General features: G+C 49.7%; 2 protein-coding genes across 3 annotated transcripts in view; both read left to right on the top strand.

The window, feature by feature from the left end:
• The first annotated feature begins 1605 nt into the window (after positions 1-1605).
• On the top strand, positions 1606-15442 carry LOC119053085 (mas-related G-protein coupled receptor member X1-like). The gene is given in 4 exon segments (XM_037150529.2): positions 1606-1768; positions 1771-2494; positions 2496-2569; positions 15387-15442. Coding segments are annotated over 4 exon segments (1017 nt in total).
• Positions 15443-15962: 520 nt separating this feature from the next.
• PTPN5 (protein tyrosine phosphatase non-receptor type 5) overlaps positions 15963-18108 on the top strand; it is a 46750-nt gene continuing 44604 nt past the window's right edge. For both annotated transcript variants that reach the window (XM_037150571.2, XM_037150572.2), the window contains exon 1: positions 15963-16044. The gene's annotated coding sequence lies outside the window, so the exon portion shown is untranslated. The remainder of the gene's footprint in view (positions 16045-18108) is intronic.

Below are 18108 nucleotides of genomic sequence, written 5' to 3'. Positions count from 1 at the left end.
CTGCCATCTTGAATTTGACTTGGGAATTACTTCTCTGCCTTTTCCCTGTCCAGGAGTAATCAGTACTACCACCAATACTACCCGTGGTGGGTCTACACGCTGGTCAGAAGTGTAGACCCTGAGGGAGCCCTGCTGGGTTCACATCCGTATTCTGTGAGACCATGAGCAAAACACTCATCTTTTTTTGTGAATCAATTCCACCCTCTGTAGAATGGGAGTAATACTAGTTCTCCCCTCAAAGGCGCCTTGAGAGGATTACAGAGGCAATACCTGAAACGCCCCACCAGCTGCTAATAGGCCCTCACAGGTGAGCAGGTCCTCTTTGTCCCCTGGACATCTGCATGAGCACCTCTCCTCACATTCCGGGCCCCGCGCTTTCCCATTTCCCCTCATACACGCCCCTCACAGGAACACTTTACTCAGCCAAGAAAACCCCACAAAATATCTCCTGGGAGGAGTGGACTGGGTTTGCACACACCACAGCACCCCACTTCACAGCCCCCCATAGTTATTTCTCAACCTGAAGAATCCAGGGGCACTCAGACCTCACCCCCACTTCGGGCCCTGTACTCAGCTCCACTGCCGATCTCACCCCCATGTGAGCCCCAAAACGGTTCCAGGTGCTCAGCAAAGCCTTATAAAGGCCCCAGTTCAAATGCACATCAGTGGTCCGTGGGTGTTTGGGGCACACATAGGTCACTCTCCTGAATACACACGGACCTTCCAGAAAAAGAATTACGATGTGTGAAATTCTCTTTACCCATTGCATGTGTGTGTTTTAACCCCTTTAATTGTATTTTCATTGTTTTAAACATTTAACTCAAATTTTCATTGTCATTATGTTCCTCACTCATTTATTCTTTCAGTGAATAAATATTTCTTGAGAGCACACTGCGTGCCACACATGGCTAGGGCACTAGGGGTAAAAAGTGTCTCTGTCTTCATAGAGCTGACACACTGGGCCGCTTTGAGGACACCTGTCCTGGCCATACTCACACCTGTCCTAGCAAGAGGTCACATTCCCTTCCTCTCCCTAAAGCATGGCCTTTCTCTTTGGTGAATGGGCCCACTAGCCATGAAGGTGGACCATGGTCATCTCTGTGTCTTTCTGGCTTCCTGCAGCGGAGAGGGAAATCCCAGCCCAGGATAGAGGAATCCTTGGGCCCACAGCCCCCTTCTGGTCTCTCAGATTCGATCCCAGCTATTGATCTCCGTCTTCAGAAAATTCTGGGGGCATGACATTACCTCTGGACAGTGAGTGGGAGCTGGGAGGGGTGCGCATGATGGGACTACAGAACAGCCACACATCAGCAGGGGGCCCATGTGGCAGTGGAGGGAGCCCAGGCTCCAGAGTCAGAGAGAGCTGGCTTTGAACCCAGGTTCCATGACTCCAGGGCTGTGTGGCCTTTGATAAGTATCTTAATCTCTGGAAGGCTCCATTTCCCTCCTCTGCAACACGGGACAATAACAGCCACATAGCATGGTGACTCTGAGAAACGGTGATCATGCCAGGTGCTCAAATCTTGTCTGTTTTGTTTGTTTGTTTTCCTGAGGGTCGCCACTGCAGGGTTTCTGAGCAAAGATACGATTGTCACAGCCTGGGGGATGGAACTCACACCAACAAATAGAAGGGACCAGGCCCCTTCTATGTGTGGCAAGGCAACCCTGACCCTAGGCAGGCCGATCTTCATCACTGCCCTGGTCGGGCTGGCAGGAAACGCCGCTGTGCTCTGGCTCCTGGGCTGTCCCTTGAGGAGGAACGCCTTCTCCGCTACATCCTCAACCTCAAGGGAGCAGACTTCCTCTTCCTCTGCTGCCAGGTTGGGTATTCCCTGCGGTCATTCATCAAGCACTCCTGGGATACTCCCACATCCATCACTGTGCTGATCTTTGCCTACATCGCAGGCCTGATCTTTCTCAGCGCCATTAGCACAGAGCGCAGCCTGGCCATACTGTGGCCCATCTGGTACTGCTACAGCTGCCCCAGACACATGTCAGCTGTCACATGTGCTCTGCTCTGGGCCTTGTCCCTGCTGCTGAGCATCCTGGAAGAGAGCTACTATGGCTTCCTGATGAAGATTTGTTATGACACTTGATGTCAGGTGTTTGATTTCCTCATCGTCGCCTGGCTGATTTCCTTATGTGTGCTTCTCTCTGGGTCCAGCCTGGTTCTGCTGACCAGGCTGCTGTGTGGCTCCCAGCAGGTGCAGCTGACCAGGCTCTACGTGGCCATCCTGCTCGCCATGCTGGTCTTCTTCCTCTGCGCCCTGCCTTTTGGCTGCAAGTGGTTTCCGTGTTACTGGATTCAGGAACTTTGCAGCAAAACGTTTTCATACTTTCTGACACTGACTGGGTTTGTCCTGTCTAGTCTCCGCAGCAGTGCCAACCCCATCATTTACTTTTTTGTTGGCTCCTTTAGGGGGCAGCAGCAGCCGCGGCAGCCCCTCGGGTTGGTTCCCCAGAGGCTCTGGAGTACGTGGCTGAGGTGGAGCAAGTGGAGGGAGCCTTCCCCAGGACACCAAGGAGACTTCAGGAAGCAGTTTCACGCAGGGATTCTCTGTCAAGCAGGGTTCAGTCGGAGAAGTAGTGCTTACAGAAGTTTATACATATAACTGTATAAAACATATATATAGTGTAAGGAGATGACATACATATATACATATATACTTGTATGTGGTCATACTGTCGCTGTAAGGCTGCTGCTTGACTGATTCTAGAGCTTGAAGTCAGCAGGGCAAACGAGAACCCAGGAGCATGAGTTAAAACCCAGGATAAATGACCAGAATTCCCATCAGTATCTTTCAGTGCCTTCATGTTGATGCTATGAGAGTTCTTCAGAAATTGGCAGCCCTCATCACAAAGCTAAACACACACCTGGTCCAGAGTCGGAGACACTGAAGGAGGATCCGAGGGAAGGCGGAGCAGCTCCGGACCCAGCTGCTGCCTCGCGCCCAGGCGAGGAGTGTGCGTGAGCACCCAGTGACCATGCACTAGTCTTCCGTGCACGAAAACAATGTGGCTGCTGCTTCACTTCCAACTACCAAATCCTGTGCAAACTGTCTCCTTTTTTTTTCAGATTAGTTATTTTTATTATTTTCTCTAGCAATAACAAGATCTTCTGGGATTATACAGTGTATGTTTTGGTTCCAGTTCCATTGTTGGGGGAATAGTTCTATAAATTCATGGTAATGCCTTCACTTTTTTTAAGTGTTTTTTTATTGATTATGCTATTACAGTTTTTCCAATTTCTCCCCCTTTGTCCCCCCTCTGCCCTGCCCCCCCAACCCTCCAGCATCTTCCCCTTTAGTTCATGTCCATGGGTTTTGCATATAAGTTCTTTGAGTCCTCTGTTTCCTGTGCCATTTTTTCTCTCTCCCTGTCTATTTTATGCCTAATAATTATGCTTCTTTTTCCTTGTACCTTCCCCCCATTCCTCCTTTCCCCCTCCCCAATGAAATCCTTCCATGTGATGTCCATTTCTCTGAGTCTGTTCCTGTTCTAGTTATTTACTTAGTTTTTGTTTTCATTGTTTTTCTTTTCTTTTAGGTTCATTTGTTGATAATTGTGAGTTTGTTGTCATTTTACTGTTCATATTTTTATCTTCTTTTTCTTAGATAAGTCATTTCATACATTTCATACAACATTTCGACATTTCATATAATGATGGCTTCGTGATGATGAACTTCTTGAACTTGACCTTATCTGAGAAGCACTTTATCTGTCCTTCCTTTCTAAATGAAAGTTTTGCTGGATAGAGCAATCTTGGTTGTAGGTCTTTGGATTTCATGACTTGGAATACTTCTTTCCAGCCCCTTCTTGCCTGTAAGGTCTCTTTTGAGAAATCCGCTGACAGTCTGATGGGCACTCCTTTGTAGGTAACTCTCTCCTTTCCTCTTGCTCCTTTTAGGATCTCTCTTTATATTTAATCTTGGGTAACTTAATGATGATGTGCCTTGGTGTGTTCCTCCTTGGGTCCATCTTCTTTGGGACTCTGTGAGCTTCCTGGACTTCCCGGAGGTCTATTTCCTTCACCAGATTGGGGAAGCTCTCCTTCATTATTTGTTCAAATAAGTTTTCAATTTCTTGCTGTTGTTCTTCTCCTTCCGACACCCCTATAATTTGGATATTGAAATGTTTCAGGTTGTCCCAGAGGTTTGTAAGTCTCTCTTCACTTTTTTGAATTCTTGTTTCTTCATTCTATTCCAGTTGGATGTTTATTTTTCCTTTTATTCCAAATCATTGCTTTGAGTTTTTGTTTCCTTCCTGTCACTGTTGGTTCCCTGAATATTTTGCTTGATTTCATTTTGGGTATCTTTCATTTGTTTTTTCATTTTTTTGAGCAAGCTCAAAAAATAAGCAAGCAATCAGTTCTGTGAGCATTTTGATCACCAGGGCTTTAAATTCTCCATCAGATAGATTATCTATCTCCTCATCACTTAGTTCTCTTTCTGAGGCTTTGCTCTCTTCTTTCACTTGGGCCATATTTCTTTGTTCGGGGCCCCTGATAGGCTGTAAGGAGGTGGGGACCTTAAGTATTCACCTGGGCAGGGCAGACCTCTTTGCTGCACTGTGGCACTGACTGTTGGGGAGGGGCCAGAGAGGGAACAGTGCAGCTCGCCTGCTTGTCTCTAGTGTACTTTTCAAAGGACTCTCGTGTGAGACTAGGAGTTTCTCCCACCGCAGCAACTGCCACTGTAGTCCACGGTCGGCTCTGAGTCTCAGTTTCGCCTTTAGCCAGCCCTGCTGCGGTTTTTCTGAGCCAGCCCACGCCATCCACCACCTTACTGGTCTGGTTGTTCTGGCTGATTTTTTTCTTTAATTCCTTGGTTGTCAGAGTCCCATGCAGTTTGATTTTCTGGCGTTTCTGGTTGTTTATTGATTTTAGATTGGTCGTTATCTTCCTTTTGGTTGTTTGAGGAAGCAAAGGGTTTCTGCCTACACCTCCACCTTGGCCGGAGCCCTGCCAATTGTCTCTTGATACACCCCTTGACCAGAAACATGCACAGAAGGGAAAGGAATTCTGGGAAACCTAGTTCAGCCTAGCCAAAATTGACAAGATGATACTTTCAAACACATCACAGTCTACGCCTTGTCAACTTGGCACCCATAAACACCTCATTAAACCATAATTAATTCCAAATAAAGCTAATAAAGCAAAGTCACCCTTCTCCTAAATGTGTTGTACCTATTTCACCTATACCTGAAACATCCCAACATTTGCCCTAAAGAGGGTACATCTTTTCCAGTGTGTTGGACCATTCATATATATATATATATATATATTTTTTTTTTTAAGTGCATGTTCTAGTTTGCTATCCATTTCTATTGGATCATTCATCTCTTTACATGGATTTGTTGGAGCTCCTCATATATTCTAAATAAAAAATCCTTTGTCAGATTTATGCATTACCAATACTTTTTTCCAGTCTGGTACTTGCCTATCCAGTTTTAAAGTATCTTTTGATGGGCAGAAGTTTTTGTTTTTTATGAAACCAAATTTATTCTTTTTTCTTCTTTTATGGTTACTGCTTTATGCACTCTAGGAAAGCTTTGCCTACTCCCAAGGAAACGAAGGTATTCTCCAGTGTTTTCTTCTAACACTATTATAATTTTTGCCTTCTAGAAAGAAGCAAAATTACTTTTAGATGTCTGAACCACTTCAAACTCATTTTTGTGCAGAGTTTGAGGTAGGGGAGAAGGCTTATTTTTTTTCCCCATAGTTACCCAGTTGTCCAGCACACTTGTTGAAAAGACACCTCTCTGCCTCACCCTCCCCCATTGAATCATTTAGCTCCCATGTCAAAAACCACCCTTATAAACATGGATGTACTTCTGGACTTTCTGATCTATTCTCAGTCTATTCCAGGAGTCAGCCTATGGGCCAAATCCAGTCACTGCCTGTTTTTATAAATAAAGTTTTCTGAAAAAGAACCATGCCTGTTTGTTTACTTATTGTTTGTGGCTACTTTCATGCTACAAGAGCAGAGCTGAGTAGCAGTTACAGAAATGAAAATATTCACCATCTAGGCCTTTACAAAGTAAGTGTGCCGATCACTAGTGTGTTCTTTAAACCAGCACCCACGGCTGTGATGACCGTAGGTTTGTGATAATCTAGCAGGTAGTATAAGTCCTCTCATTTTATTTTTCTGCCTCAGGTTTATTTTAGCTACCTAGGTTTTTTTACATTTCTATACAAATTTTAGGGAAAAAACATCTCAAATAGCTATAAAAACCCTGATGAAAATTTGACTGTGACTGTTTTGAATCTATTAATTTGCAGATAATTGACACCTTAGGAAAAAGGATAATTTTAGTACTTAGTTTATGTGTGCCATGAGATGAAAAAGGTTGAAAGTTGCTACTGTACCCCAATTGCTATATCAAGAGCTGAGGGGCAAGTCCTGGCTGGTGTGGCTCAGTCGGTTGGGTATCATCCTGCAAACCAAAAGGTTGCGGGTTTGCTCCCCAGTCAGGGCACATGCAAGAGGCAACAGATCAGTGTTTCCCTCCCTCTCTTTCTCTCTCCTTTCCCCTTTCTCTAGAATCAATTAAAAAAAAACTTAAAAAGAACCGAGGGGCAAGAGGTAGGCACGCCAAATGAGAAAAAGTTGGCTCTGGGAGTGGAGATACATGTGTATTCCTTTACACGACATTTATGCACATTTCTTTTATCCTTTCTTGAGGGTTAGGCAGCAGGATTTAAATTCAATGAATAGTGTTTCTTGAATGGGTGAGTCTTTTTGCAATTTTTATATGTCACCAGGGGGCGCACTTGTTGCTTAAATCGTCACTTAATCATCCCCGAGGCTGGGGACCCTCCGAGTCCCACAGAGATACTGGACTTGAAAAATAAATAATCAGACTTTTAGATACTGTCGCTGGCCTTTTCTACAACAAAGGAACAATGCTAAAAGTAAGATTACCTGGCAAGGCAGATACTCAGGGCACATCACATCTACTGAGATGGGCGGATAGAAATTCCACCTTTACCACTAATTAAATAGCCAGAGGAGAGCAAGCCAAAGACCTATGGGGAAATAGTGTGGCTCCAAGGTGAAGGGGCTCCGGAGCTTTGGTGAAATAAAAGGAGAGTCATGGAGATTTTACCGGTCGATGCTCTTTGTTCTCTAAATCCCTGGCAGCCGCCTTCTGAAGTATTAGGGCTGGAACTACACAGAAGAACACACAAGCATTCCCTCTTGCCTTCTCCTTCACAGATGGGGAAGCTGAGGCCCAGAGAAAAATAACTTACTCGCCTAAGGTCAAATGACTATCTAGCGGCAGGGCCATAATTAGCACCCAGCACCACTGAGAGTAGTTTGGCTGGTGGGAGTGTTCTTCAGAAATAACCCTTTGGGTTCAGGGTGACCTAAACTCTGTCGGAGACTAAGATTGACCTTTTAGAAGGGGTTATTGACTATGACGTCTTTGCTCAAAAGAGGAGAGAGAAAAAAGCCAAGGGAAGAGAATGGAAGGTAAAGGGGAAGACAAGAGTTTTCCGTTGGCCTTGCCTCCAAACAGCCTCTTCGGCCTACAGTTCTCCTAGCAACGGCAGCTTTGCTGCATTGTCTGAAGTGCTCCTCTCCTTCCAAAATCAAAAGATGAAGGATAAGCTCCCAGAACAAAAGTCATTTTTCTTCCAAGCGCTCAGATAAATCATAACTCAAGGGCAGAAGCATCAAGGGTGAGCAATCCCTCAAACACCGTCCGCAGGACAATGAAGCGCTATCTGCAGCCCAAGTCGTTTCCAAAGCGTAGACTCAGAGGGCCTTGGAAGCCACAACTAGAAAAGGCCTTGGAATCACCATATTCAAACGCCAGATGAGGAATGTGCAGTTCACAGAGGGGGAGAGAGAAGGTCATAACTCAAATGCTTTCACAGGCCAGGGAAATGGAGCAAGCTGGGTCAGATAAGAGTTATTTCTGATATGTTACAGGAAATTGGTGACTTTCCCCCTCCAGAAAAACAACAGGGCAAGCAGCTTGACAAATGATGACTAACATATGCCTTCACGAACGGGGTTAAGAGAGGGGACTGTGGCAAACCAGACACGCCCTGCCCCGAGGGAGTAACTGCTACCAGCTCCTTGGCCACACTGGTGTAGGCTTCTGAGCCTGAAGTTGCCAGATCTTCTTATTTAATATGGATTTGTACTTGAAATGTCCTAGTTGTTTTTTTAACAATGGCAACTAATTTGAATTGGTCGCAGGCCAACCAGAGCCCTTCTGGAGTCTGGTTTCCGCCCCGAGTTTCTGGTGTGGGCATCCCGGGATGCACAGCCTCTCGGGGCCTTTGAGAGGAGAAGAGCTGAGATTCCTGGCGCTTCTAGGGTCCCCACGGTTCAAGTCCAGATCTGATGGCTCTCCCCACTTAGAGACCTCCCGTAGCCTCTGAGTACATTAGAATAAAACTCATCCACAGCCTTCAGGGCCCTGTGCAGCCTGGCTCCTGCCTGCCTCTCCCACTTCCTCTCACTCTGCCTTCCTGCTGTGCGTAGACAAGACAGCTCCGCCTGGGAGCCCTCTCCCTACTCTGAGCGGCTGGTTCCTTCTCGTCACTCAAGGCCCTGTGCAAATGTTCTCTCCCCCGAGAGGCCATCTCTGAACACCCAACCAAAAGGGACCCCTCTCTGCCTTCTCTCATCACCCCACCCCCTTTTCTCTTTCTTCATTGCACTTACCACTATCTGAAATGATCTTTTTACTCATTGTTTTAACCTGGCTATGTCCCGTCTAGAATATCAGCTCCAAGAGAAAAGAGACGCCATCTTGCTCTCGAATGTGCATCCAGCTGGGGGAACAATGGCTACCTCACAGTAGGCTCTTGATTACCAGTTGAATGACTGCTTTGCAGGAGCCCACAGCAGTGACCCTGGGGGAGACTAACTTCTGACTCCCACTCCTCCCGAGACAAGTATTTCTGATGTTTCTTCCTGGGATCAGCAGCCAGGTGCCCTTGGCCTTCACCTTGAGCTGCCAGGCTGGTGTCTGCGGGCCCCCAGAGGCTTGCTCCAGATCTGTCTCGAGCTCCTACAGCAAGATCACATCACGCCTCCCTCCCACCCTCACCCACATACAGCCCAGCAATTGGTCTCAGCTCCAATTTTCTCCTGACAAACCTTGCTAATGTCCTTGGCTTTTCACTCTTCAGGCTTGAAGCCAGGAAATATGACTCCAGAGATGAACTCTTAGGAACAGAAGGATGTCCTCTGCCTTTAAATCAATTGGCTCACACCAAAGCTCTGCCTTTTATCTTCCCATCTCCACCTCTACAGTATCTACTCCAAGTCCCAAATCCTTGTGACGAGGACTTGGACGCTATTCCTAGACCCCCAAAAAAGGATCACCTTTACCAATGTCGGTGACGGGGTTCAGGAACCAGGTGCTGCCTTGGTGCACAGTCAGGTTAGAATCTCATTAAGGCCATTAATTAGTGAACGATGTGGCCACAGGGAAGTCCCTGGCCCCAGTTTCCTTGTCAGTAAAAACAGTACTGCCCCCTAAGGTGTTGGTGCCGATGAAAGAACAGGATGGAGGAAAGCAACATGGAGAGTTTGTCAGTCAAGTTCTCCATCCGTGTGCAGGCAATGCCCTTCCTCACCTGCACCCCAGGGCAACACTCAGTGGACTATGGGAATAGGAAACTCTCCAATGAGAGGGTGTGGGGGGCAGACACCTGAGAAGACGAGCTCCAGTACAGCCCTAGGTGACAGAAACTCCCTACAGGACCTAACGGGGAAAGGCCATTTCTGAGCAACTCCTACCTGCCAGGTATCTCATCACGCTTCTTCCTCACCATAACCCTTCCAGATGGGCCTCGTAACCCACAGCTGACAGCTGCAGCTGGGCTTGAACCCAGAGCAGCACACATTCCCAGCGGAATGTCTGAGAGGCAGCTCTGGCCCTCTGACACTGACTTCATGGAGGGCAAGGACCAGCTTCCGGGACAGGACACCAAAACCAGCTTCATGAACCTCATTTCCGCTCTCTGCTACATGACTAAGGTCATCAGCCACAGGGCCCCTCACTCAGGTTCCACCCTTAGAAAACTCTCCCGAAGACTCTCTCTGAGAGTGAAGTGCTCGAGCTACCTCACATGCTTTATGGATGTGAGACGGTGAAAAAGCAGAAAGAGGAAAGGAAAAGAAAATACGAGCCAGGAGGAAGAAAGCACCCGGCCTTGTCACTGTAGAGATGTGTGTTTCTTCCCCTCCGAAATAATCCCTCGAGTGTTCCACAAAAATTTACTGAGAAACTACTACCTACCAGGCAGTGACCTTGACACCATCCAACAGACCGCGTTGCCTGCCACTGTGGACCTCGTGTTCCAGTGGAAGAACAGGCAGCTGAACAGTGAACATACGAAGTAGATAAATTACCTAATCTGTAATTCCTAAATAAATTTAGTCCTACAGAATGTATTACAGAATATCTCACGTTACATATAATATACTGTATTTTGCCATGTGTCATGCACACTTTTTGCCCAAAACTTTGAGGGAAAAATAAGGGTACGCATTATATACATGGGTAGTCCTAATTCCGTATCTATATAAATGTTTTTAATTCATTTATTTATGCTCATGTGTTAAAAGTGTAATCCCAGAAAGCGATCACGGTATCCATATGCAGAATAATACCCCGGAATATGACAACTGGTTTTTAGATATAAATAATTGAATTTTAAAAATTGTAATGAAACTTTTTCTTCCTGAATGTTTGGGTCACGACGGGGGTGCATATTATACACAGCAAAATACGGTAGTTTAGAAAGGAATAGGAAGAGGCGGTCTCCAGTGTCATTTAAGGAGTGGTCAGGGTAAGTCTGTCTCAGTGACAAAGTGATGCTTCAGCAAAGGCTTGAAGGAGTGGAAGGCACTGGCTCCACGTGACTTTTTTCCTTCCTTTTTTGCCTCCAAGAAGATCAGAACCAAATCTGGAGCTCAGTCCTCTAGAGGCCCCTGTGGTCTGCAAATCTGTGGTCTTTTGTCTGTTGAAGAGGCTGGACAAGACAGTGGTTAAGGCCATGGCTTCCAAAATCCAGCTGGACTCAAACCCTGGCTCTATCATTTACTACTTACATGACGCTGGGCGTCCTATTAACCTCACCAAGTCCCAGTTCCCCACACCTCAAAATGAAGACAACAGCCCCTTCCTTACAGGGCTCTTTTAAGGATTAAATGAAAGAATGTACACAAATTCCTTCGCACACAAGAACTCAGTAAAAATCAGCTGTGATTATTAAGCTTTGGTCTTGTCTCTCAAAGTTTATGTACAGTTTCCTTGGTCCTCATTCTCTATCCTTATTGATATTTTAACATTGTTTTATGGTCCCTGCTCTTGTGGTAAGCTACCTCAAACCCTCTGTGGATTGGGGTGGGTTATAAATGAGTATATAAATAAATAAAAATCTAGAGGAGCATTTTCACTGAAGCAAAACATTTCATTACAACACGCTGAATTGCAAGGGGGGTCAAAAGCAAAAGATACTGACTCTAATCCCTCACCGTCCATCAACACCCACCAGCAAGACACGCTGGCTACCAGACCAGCTTGCTCTTCCCCAAACCCCTCTCTCTCCCTCCATCTGTAGAGGGTAAAGGAGACACACAAAATCACCCAATAAGCCCAAATCCTCCCAACCTCAGGCCCACTTCATCGCCAGGGGTTTCAGAGAGCTCTCCGTCCCCCTCGGAGAAGAGAAAGGAACTCGATGGGGCTGCTTTCCATGGTGACGGGGTTCAGGAACCAGGTGCTGCCTTGGTGCACAGTCAGGTTAGAATCTCATTAAGGCCATTAATTAGTGAACGACGTGGCCACAGGGAAGGCCCAGGCCCCAGTTTCCTTGTCAGTAGAAACAGTACTGCCCCCTAAGGTGTTGGTGCCGATGAAAGAACAGGATGGAGGAAAGCAACATGGAGAGTTTGTTGGTCAAGTTCTCCATCCATGTGCAGGCAATGCCCTTCCTCACCTGCACCCCAGGGCAACACTCAGTGGACTATGGGAATAGGAAACTCTCCAATGAGAGGGTGTGGGGGGCAGACACCTGAGAAGACGAGCTCTGGTACAGCCCTAAGTGACAGAAACTCCCTACAGGACCTAACGGGGAAAGGCCATTTCTGAGCAACTCCTACCTGCTAGGTATCTCATCACGCTTCTTCCTCACCATAACCCTTCCAGATGGGCCTCGTAACCCACAGCTGACAGCTGCAGCTGGGCTTGAACCCAGAGCACACATTCCCAGAGGAATGTCTGAGAGGCAGCTCTGGCCCTCTGACACTGACTTCATGGAGGGCAAGGACCAGCTTCCGGGACAGGACACCACAAGCACAACTGACAGAAACCTGGGAGCTCCAGGCCCTGCTGGAGCACCGTGCTTCTGCGAGTCCAGAGCTGAGCGCAGCAAGAACGTAGGCCTCCCTGCGGCTCCCCTCACCTCGCTGCGGCTCCCCTCACCTCCACCAGCCCACAGGGCCTCCCCTGGGAAGGCGTTCCTGCTCCCTAAGTTTTGAAATTAGCTACATCTGAATTTGAAACACACCCCCTCACATATCAATAGGAGGACCTTAGGTAAATCACTTATTCTTTTTTGTTCCCCTTCTGAAAATGGGGATATCGTAATCAAATGCCTACCCCCCCAAAGTTGCCATGAAGATTAAATAAAGCGGTACACTGAACACACACCAGACACTGCCGGGCACACAGTCAGCACACATTTATGGTAGCTGCTATCATTACACAGACACTGTCTGGGGAAAATCAGCCTTATGCTGGCTGAACTGTGACTGAGCAAAAAAATAAAATAAGGAGGTTTGGCTGCTTGTTGCCACAAAAGCCAAACTCATGAGGCGGATGCTGGTGCAAAAGGAAAGAAGTTTCATTCAGGTGCTGTGCCATCTGGGAGAACGGCAGACTCCTGCCTCAAAGCCCATCTCCTTAGCAAGACCAAGACAAAAGCCAGTGTCCAGAGCTCCTGCTCCAATCTAATACGCAGTCCTTTGGAGCCCACAGGCAGCTGCTAAGCGGCCACAGGCCCCACCCAGGTAGCCTGGCTTATCCCTGGCCGCTGTTCATTTCAGGCTCCCCGCTGGAGCCTGCCTGCGGAGCTTGCATGCGCCATGCAGCTGCCAGGGCCACACAGTCACATGCTCCCAGGTGAGAGAGCATGCAGACACACTGACCTGTGCGTCACCAGGTGGATGAGAGAGAAAGAGACTCCTTCCTGGAGGCCATGGGCCACATCGCCTCTTAGGCCACGTAGCCATGAAGAAAACTGCTGAGTACATGGCGGAAGTCCAGGTCGAGAGCAAGAGTGAGCAAGCTAGTGAGAGAGAGAGAGAGAGCATGCTTGCTTATTTCCCTGGGATTATTATTAGCTTGGGTGTGGGACAAACCTGGTCACTTTCTCAAAATGACCAATTTCTCCAACTTTTGCGTGCTTCAGGTGGGTCCACCTCTCAACCAATCCCTTCTTTTCCTAGGCTAGACTCACAGCCTCATTGGTCCACTACCTCCCCTTGTGCCATTTTGACTTCTCTGGCATATATACCTGCCTTCCCCTGGTCCCACCCCCAGTATGGTACCAGAAAGTGGCGGAGAGGGGGAGCTTTTTTCCTAATCCAATTTCCTTGCTAGCTTTTCACCCTTGGGCCATATCCATTGATATTTCTAGCTTTCCGTACTCAGTGTAAGAACCTCCCCCTGCTGCCATCTTGGCCAATGAGGAAAACTCTCTTGAGCTCCAGACAGACTGTCTACCCTTAACAGAATGACAGAGATGATGCTTTCCAGGGGGAAGTGTGTCCCTGAGCACCAACTGACCACTCTGCCCACATATCCACACAGGCGGAGCATCGTGGCCTGGCCGTCTGACATCTGACCCCTGCCCATGCCCCACAGGAAACTAGCCAGAATAACAAGATTTAGCTGAGCTCTGTGCCCCTCCTAGAACAAAAGACTAACCCATGCCCAGGCCAGGGCCTCCCATTCACTGCCTCTGATCCATAAACATGTACTGCTGGTCTCTTCTGTGCAGGAACTGGAGACAGAGAGAAGACCCAGCCCTATCCTAGGAGTTCATAGTACATTCCCGGGGGGTAGGAGGGGCGGCGGGGCGGGAGGCGAGGAACTGCCATTACAGCAAAAGGAATGAGAGCCAAGTGTCCCTGGAGGAAGGCTCCCTGGAGGAGGAGATATTTGAACTGGACCTTAAACTTAGGTAAGGCATGGGGCCAGGGGGTGGAGAATGGGGGGAAGGTACTCCAGACTGAAAGCACAGCATGAACAGAGCTAGATATGTGGGATTTGTGTAGAGAACAGAAGCCTGGTAAGTCAAGAGGGCTGCGAAGCTGGAGGGCTGAGGAGAGAGCTGGCAGCCAAGGGCGTGGGCCCGGGGATCAGGAAGCACAAGATAAAGTTCCTGACTACCATGGAAAAAATCAGAGATGGGGATGGGCCTGCAACTTAAAATGGGATGATCAGAGAAAGCCTCTTCGAAGTGACAGGTTAAGAGGTTAAGAAGCAAGTCATGTGACTCCCTGGGGGAAGTTTTCAGGCAGAGAAAATAGCAGTGCAAAGGTCCTGAGGCCACAGGGATGTGCCATGTTGGTAATGCATTAAAAAGGCTTGTGGGACTGGGGTGGTAAGAAGATTAGAAAGTTAAAAGGGAGCTAGCTCATGAGAGGCCTTAAAGGCCTTTATAGAGGTTTTCGGCTTTCACTTGGCTGAAATGGAGAGCACTACAGAATTTCTAGCACCGTTTTCTGACTTACGTTTTTAAAAGCCGGCTCTGACTGCTGTGTAGAGGATCAACTGCAAGGAGCCAAGGGCGGAAGCTGGGAGACTGGGTAGGAAGCTGTGCGAACAACCCGGCAAAAGAGGATGGTGGCTGGAGGTTTCCTCGTGTTAAAAATGGAGCTCCGGATCCCTGCACTGTGTGCAGCCCAACGCTTCAAATTAAAAAAAAAAAAAAAAAAACATTGGAATCTCGGGCAGACGGCGTGTCAGCCTGGGAAGTGTAGGACTATACTCAGCCCTTTGTGAGTCTGGCCCCTGGTGCCCAGGAAAAAGCCAAGACAGGTGCGCGCCCCGCAACGCAACGCGTCAAAAGAGGGCAGAACTGGCTGAGGGCTGTCTTGCTCCCCAGAGACTGAAGAGAGAGAGAAGGGTGAAAGGGAAGGCGTCCCCTCCCAGCCCTGGAGGGGGTCCTGGGCACACGGCACTGTGTGCACCCCGGTATGCAACCTCTAAGCCTGTACAGGAAAATCTTGTAAGCATCCCGTGGGGAGCGCCACTCACCCCCTCCGTGCAAACCTACCCCCTGACCCCATAGCCCTTTGTTCCACTGTTCCCCTACTCCTATCTGTCTGCCTGTCCGTCCCCCACAGGTTTCGGTGCGCCCAGATCAGTCGTGTTCCCTCTGGCGGTAGCCCTAGCGGCGTAGCCCCAGCCCAGGGCTCTGGAGAGGAGAAAATCATGAATGAAATGGATGCGGTGCTCGCGCTCCCCCGCCCTCTCTGTCCAGGCAACCTCAGCGCGGGGGCGGTGCCTGCGAGGACTCCGAGAGCCGAATCCCGGAGAGGGGGCTCCCGAGATCTGGGTCAGGAATTAAGGGTCTGAGACCCGGCCCCACTCAGGCCCTGGGCGCCAATGGAGCGCCCCGCCTGCCAGCCCCGCTAGCCCTGCGTAATTCCTGGGAGCGCCGCAAGCCCGCCCGGAGGCGGGGCGGAGCCGGGGCTGGGCAGGGGGTGCCGAACCCACCCGGCGGCTGCGCCTGCGACTCCGCAGCTGAGGTGCATTTGGTGCGGCGGACTGGCGAAGGAGTGCGCCCTGAGCAAGGGACAGAGCGTCGGGCGGACAGACCGACGGACGGACGCCCCCGCACACGCAGACGCACAGAGCTCGGCGCGGCCCCCGTCACACACATACACACTCGCGCAGACACTTACAGGGACACACGCAGATACACGCGCACTCGCGCGCGCACATCCTCCCGCCAGCCAGCCTGCCCGCTCGCTCGCCGGCGCCCGGAGCTCGCTCTGGCCGGTAAGTGTGCGGTTTCCGTCGGCTCCTTTGTGTGGGGAGCCGGAAGGCGGAGGGGGTCTTTCCCGGGGCGGCCTTGCAAACGAGACTTCCTTTAGCCCCCAGGGCGGCAAAGCCGGCGCCCGCCCCCGCCACGCCCCCATGGGGCTCCCGGCGCCCCCCGACTGGGGGAGGGGGGAGGGGTCCCCACCCAAGGGGGAGGCCGGGCGCTGGGGAGCCGGCTAGGAGCAGCAACCACTCCCCACGGAACTCGAACGCGGTTTCGGGGAGGCATCCGTATAGTGGTCCGGGGTCCGAGCCTCTGCGGCCGAGGCTGGCGCGCGGCTGTTGGCCGCATCGCCTCTCCAGGGTCTGCAGCTCCAGGGGGAGACTGGAAAACGCCGCTAGCCTGTTGGCTTGTAAACTGCGGCTCCAGACTCCCAGCCTTCCCCTCGCTTCGCCACCCCCGGACCGAGTAGCTTAAACCGCCCGCTTCCCACCACCACCGAAATAAAAGCCCAGTGCGTTCCCCTCCCCCAACATGCCCCTTTTTCCTAGATGAGGCCCAAGCTCCCGCAAATCCTGCAGATTGCCTGGGTCAGAGCCCTGAGCTACCTCACCAAAGATCATGTTGGCTTAGAGGGCCAAGATCAGAAGAACCTTTGGAACTCACTTAACCCCTCCTATTACAGATGGGGAAACTGAGGCCCAGTGAGATGATTTGAGCAAGGTCACAGGAGAGTTAGTGGCAAAGCCTGCATTAGAATCTAGGGTCCCCAGCTTTCAAACTCATTACCCCCTGTACAATTTGATCCTATTCCCACTGAAGCCTCAGAACCCCAAAATTCATCTAAGTGTACCAGGAAAGTCTCTGTAATTTCTGCCCCGCCCCTACTTGGAGCTTCAAGTACCATTCATTTGTTACCATCCTTACTGTAAAAAAAAAAAAAAAAAAAAAAAAGGTTAGCCGTTCACTTGCCTCACTGGGCCTGAGAGGAGTGCTGTCTTATGCAAGCACTCCAGGTGTGGGCTTTAGTTTGGGAGAATGAATCAGTCCTGGACGGGAGGTCAGACACCAGGATGTTCCTCCTGGTTCTCCCGGGAGTCTCTCAGCCTGTGTCCTCAGTTGGACCAGGTGATGCAGCATCTGAGGAGTCATCCCCTCCCCCGACCTGGACCTGACTGCATGCCTTCCCAGTCCCGCTTCCCGCCTCTGTAAAGGCCTTGGCCTTCAATCCAACCAGGACCCTTTGGTCACCCCTTTGTGGAGGGAGGTCCTTGGGTCCCTCACATCTGCTGCATGTGGCTGACAAAGCTGCTGGGGAAGCCTGAGTTGCAGCCCCACCCAGGTCCTGATGGTAGCTCAGGGCAAGGCTCTGTCAAGTCAAGGGCAGCTGGGTGTCCCCGGACCTGGCCCAGAGAGGGTGCCTGGGAGACCAGGTGAAGGGGTGCAAGCTGGATGATGACTGGATTCAGTCACCTTTGAGGGGACTCCATGGGATGGCAAGGAGGACAATGTTCGTTCTCTAGGGACCTGAGGCTCTTGTCTCAAGAGCTTCCTTCTTGAGTGGGATGAGCAGCCTGGATGCATGGGTCAAAGCCAGGGTGACTAGGCGGTGTAACCGCAGGTCCCCCCACTTACACTGTGGCCCACCCGTGTGGCACTGTGCTCCAGAAGCACCATTTGCATAAACTTCGTGAGTGGGGGCCCGTGGGTGTTTGCAGTGCAGCAGCTCCCAGCCTAAGAGTGAAGGGACCTGGGTTCTGGGCCGGGCCCTCCCCACTGGTTGGACACTTTCGGTAAATGCTCGTGACCTCTCTGGGTCTCAGTCCCTCCACCCAAAAAAGTAAGATCATTGGATTGAAGAGTTTCAGGATGTCCTTCAAGTCTGAACTGTTGGGGGATCGGGGAGCACTTATTTATATAACTGTCATGGGCCTGATTTCCTTCTCCTACTCTGTGAAGGAATAAAATGAGATTAGGTAATTTATGTAGGGTGCTTAGCACAATGCCTAGGGCATAGAAAAAGGTCCGGAATTGGTAGCGTTAAGGCCCCAGTTTTATGGCTGTAGCCTCCACTTCCTCCC

The sequence above is a fragment of the Artibeus jamaicensis genome, unplaced genomic scaffold (genome assembly GCF_021234435.1).
Source record: "Artibeus jamaicensis isolate MK-2021 breed Jamaican fruit bat unplaced genomic scaffold, CSHL_Jam_final contig_797, whole genome shotgun sequence".
Lineage (NCBI taxonomy): Eukaryota > Metazoa > Chordata > Mammalia > Chiroptera > Phyllostomidae > Artibeus > Artibeus jamaicensis.
Note: the sequence above shows the minus strand (reverse complement) of the source record. Positions and strands in the feature narration are given on the sequence as shown.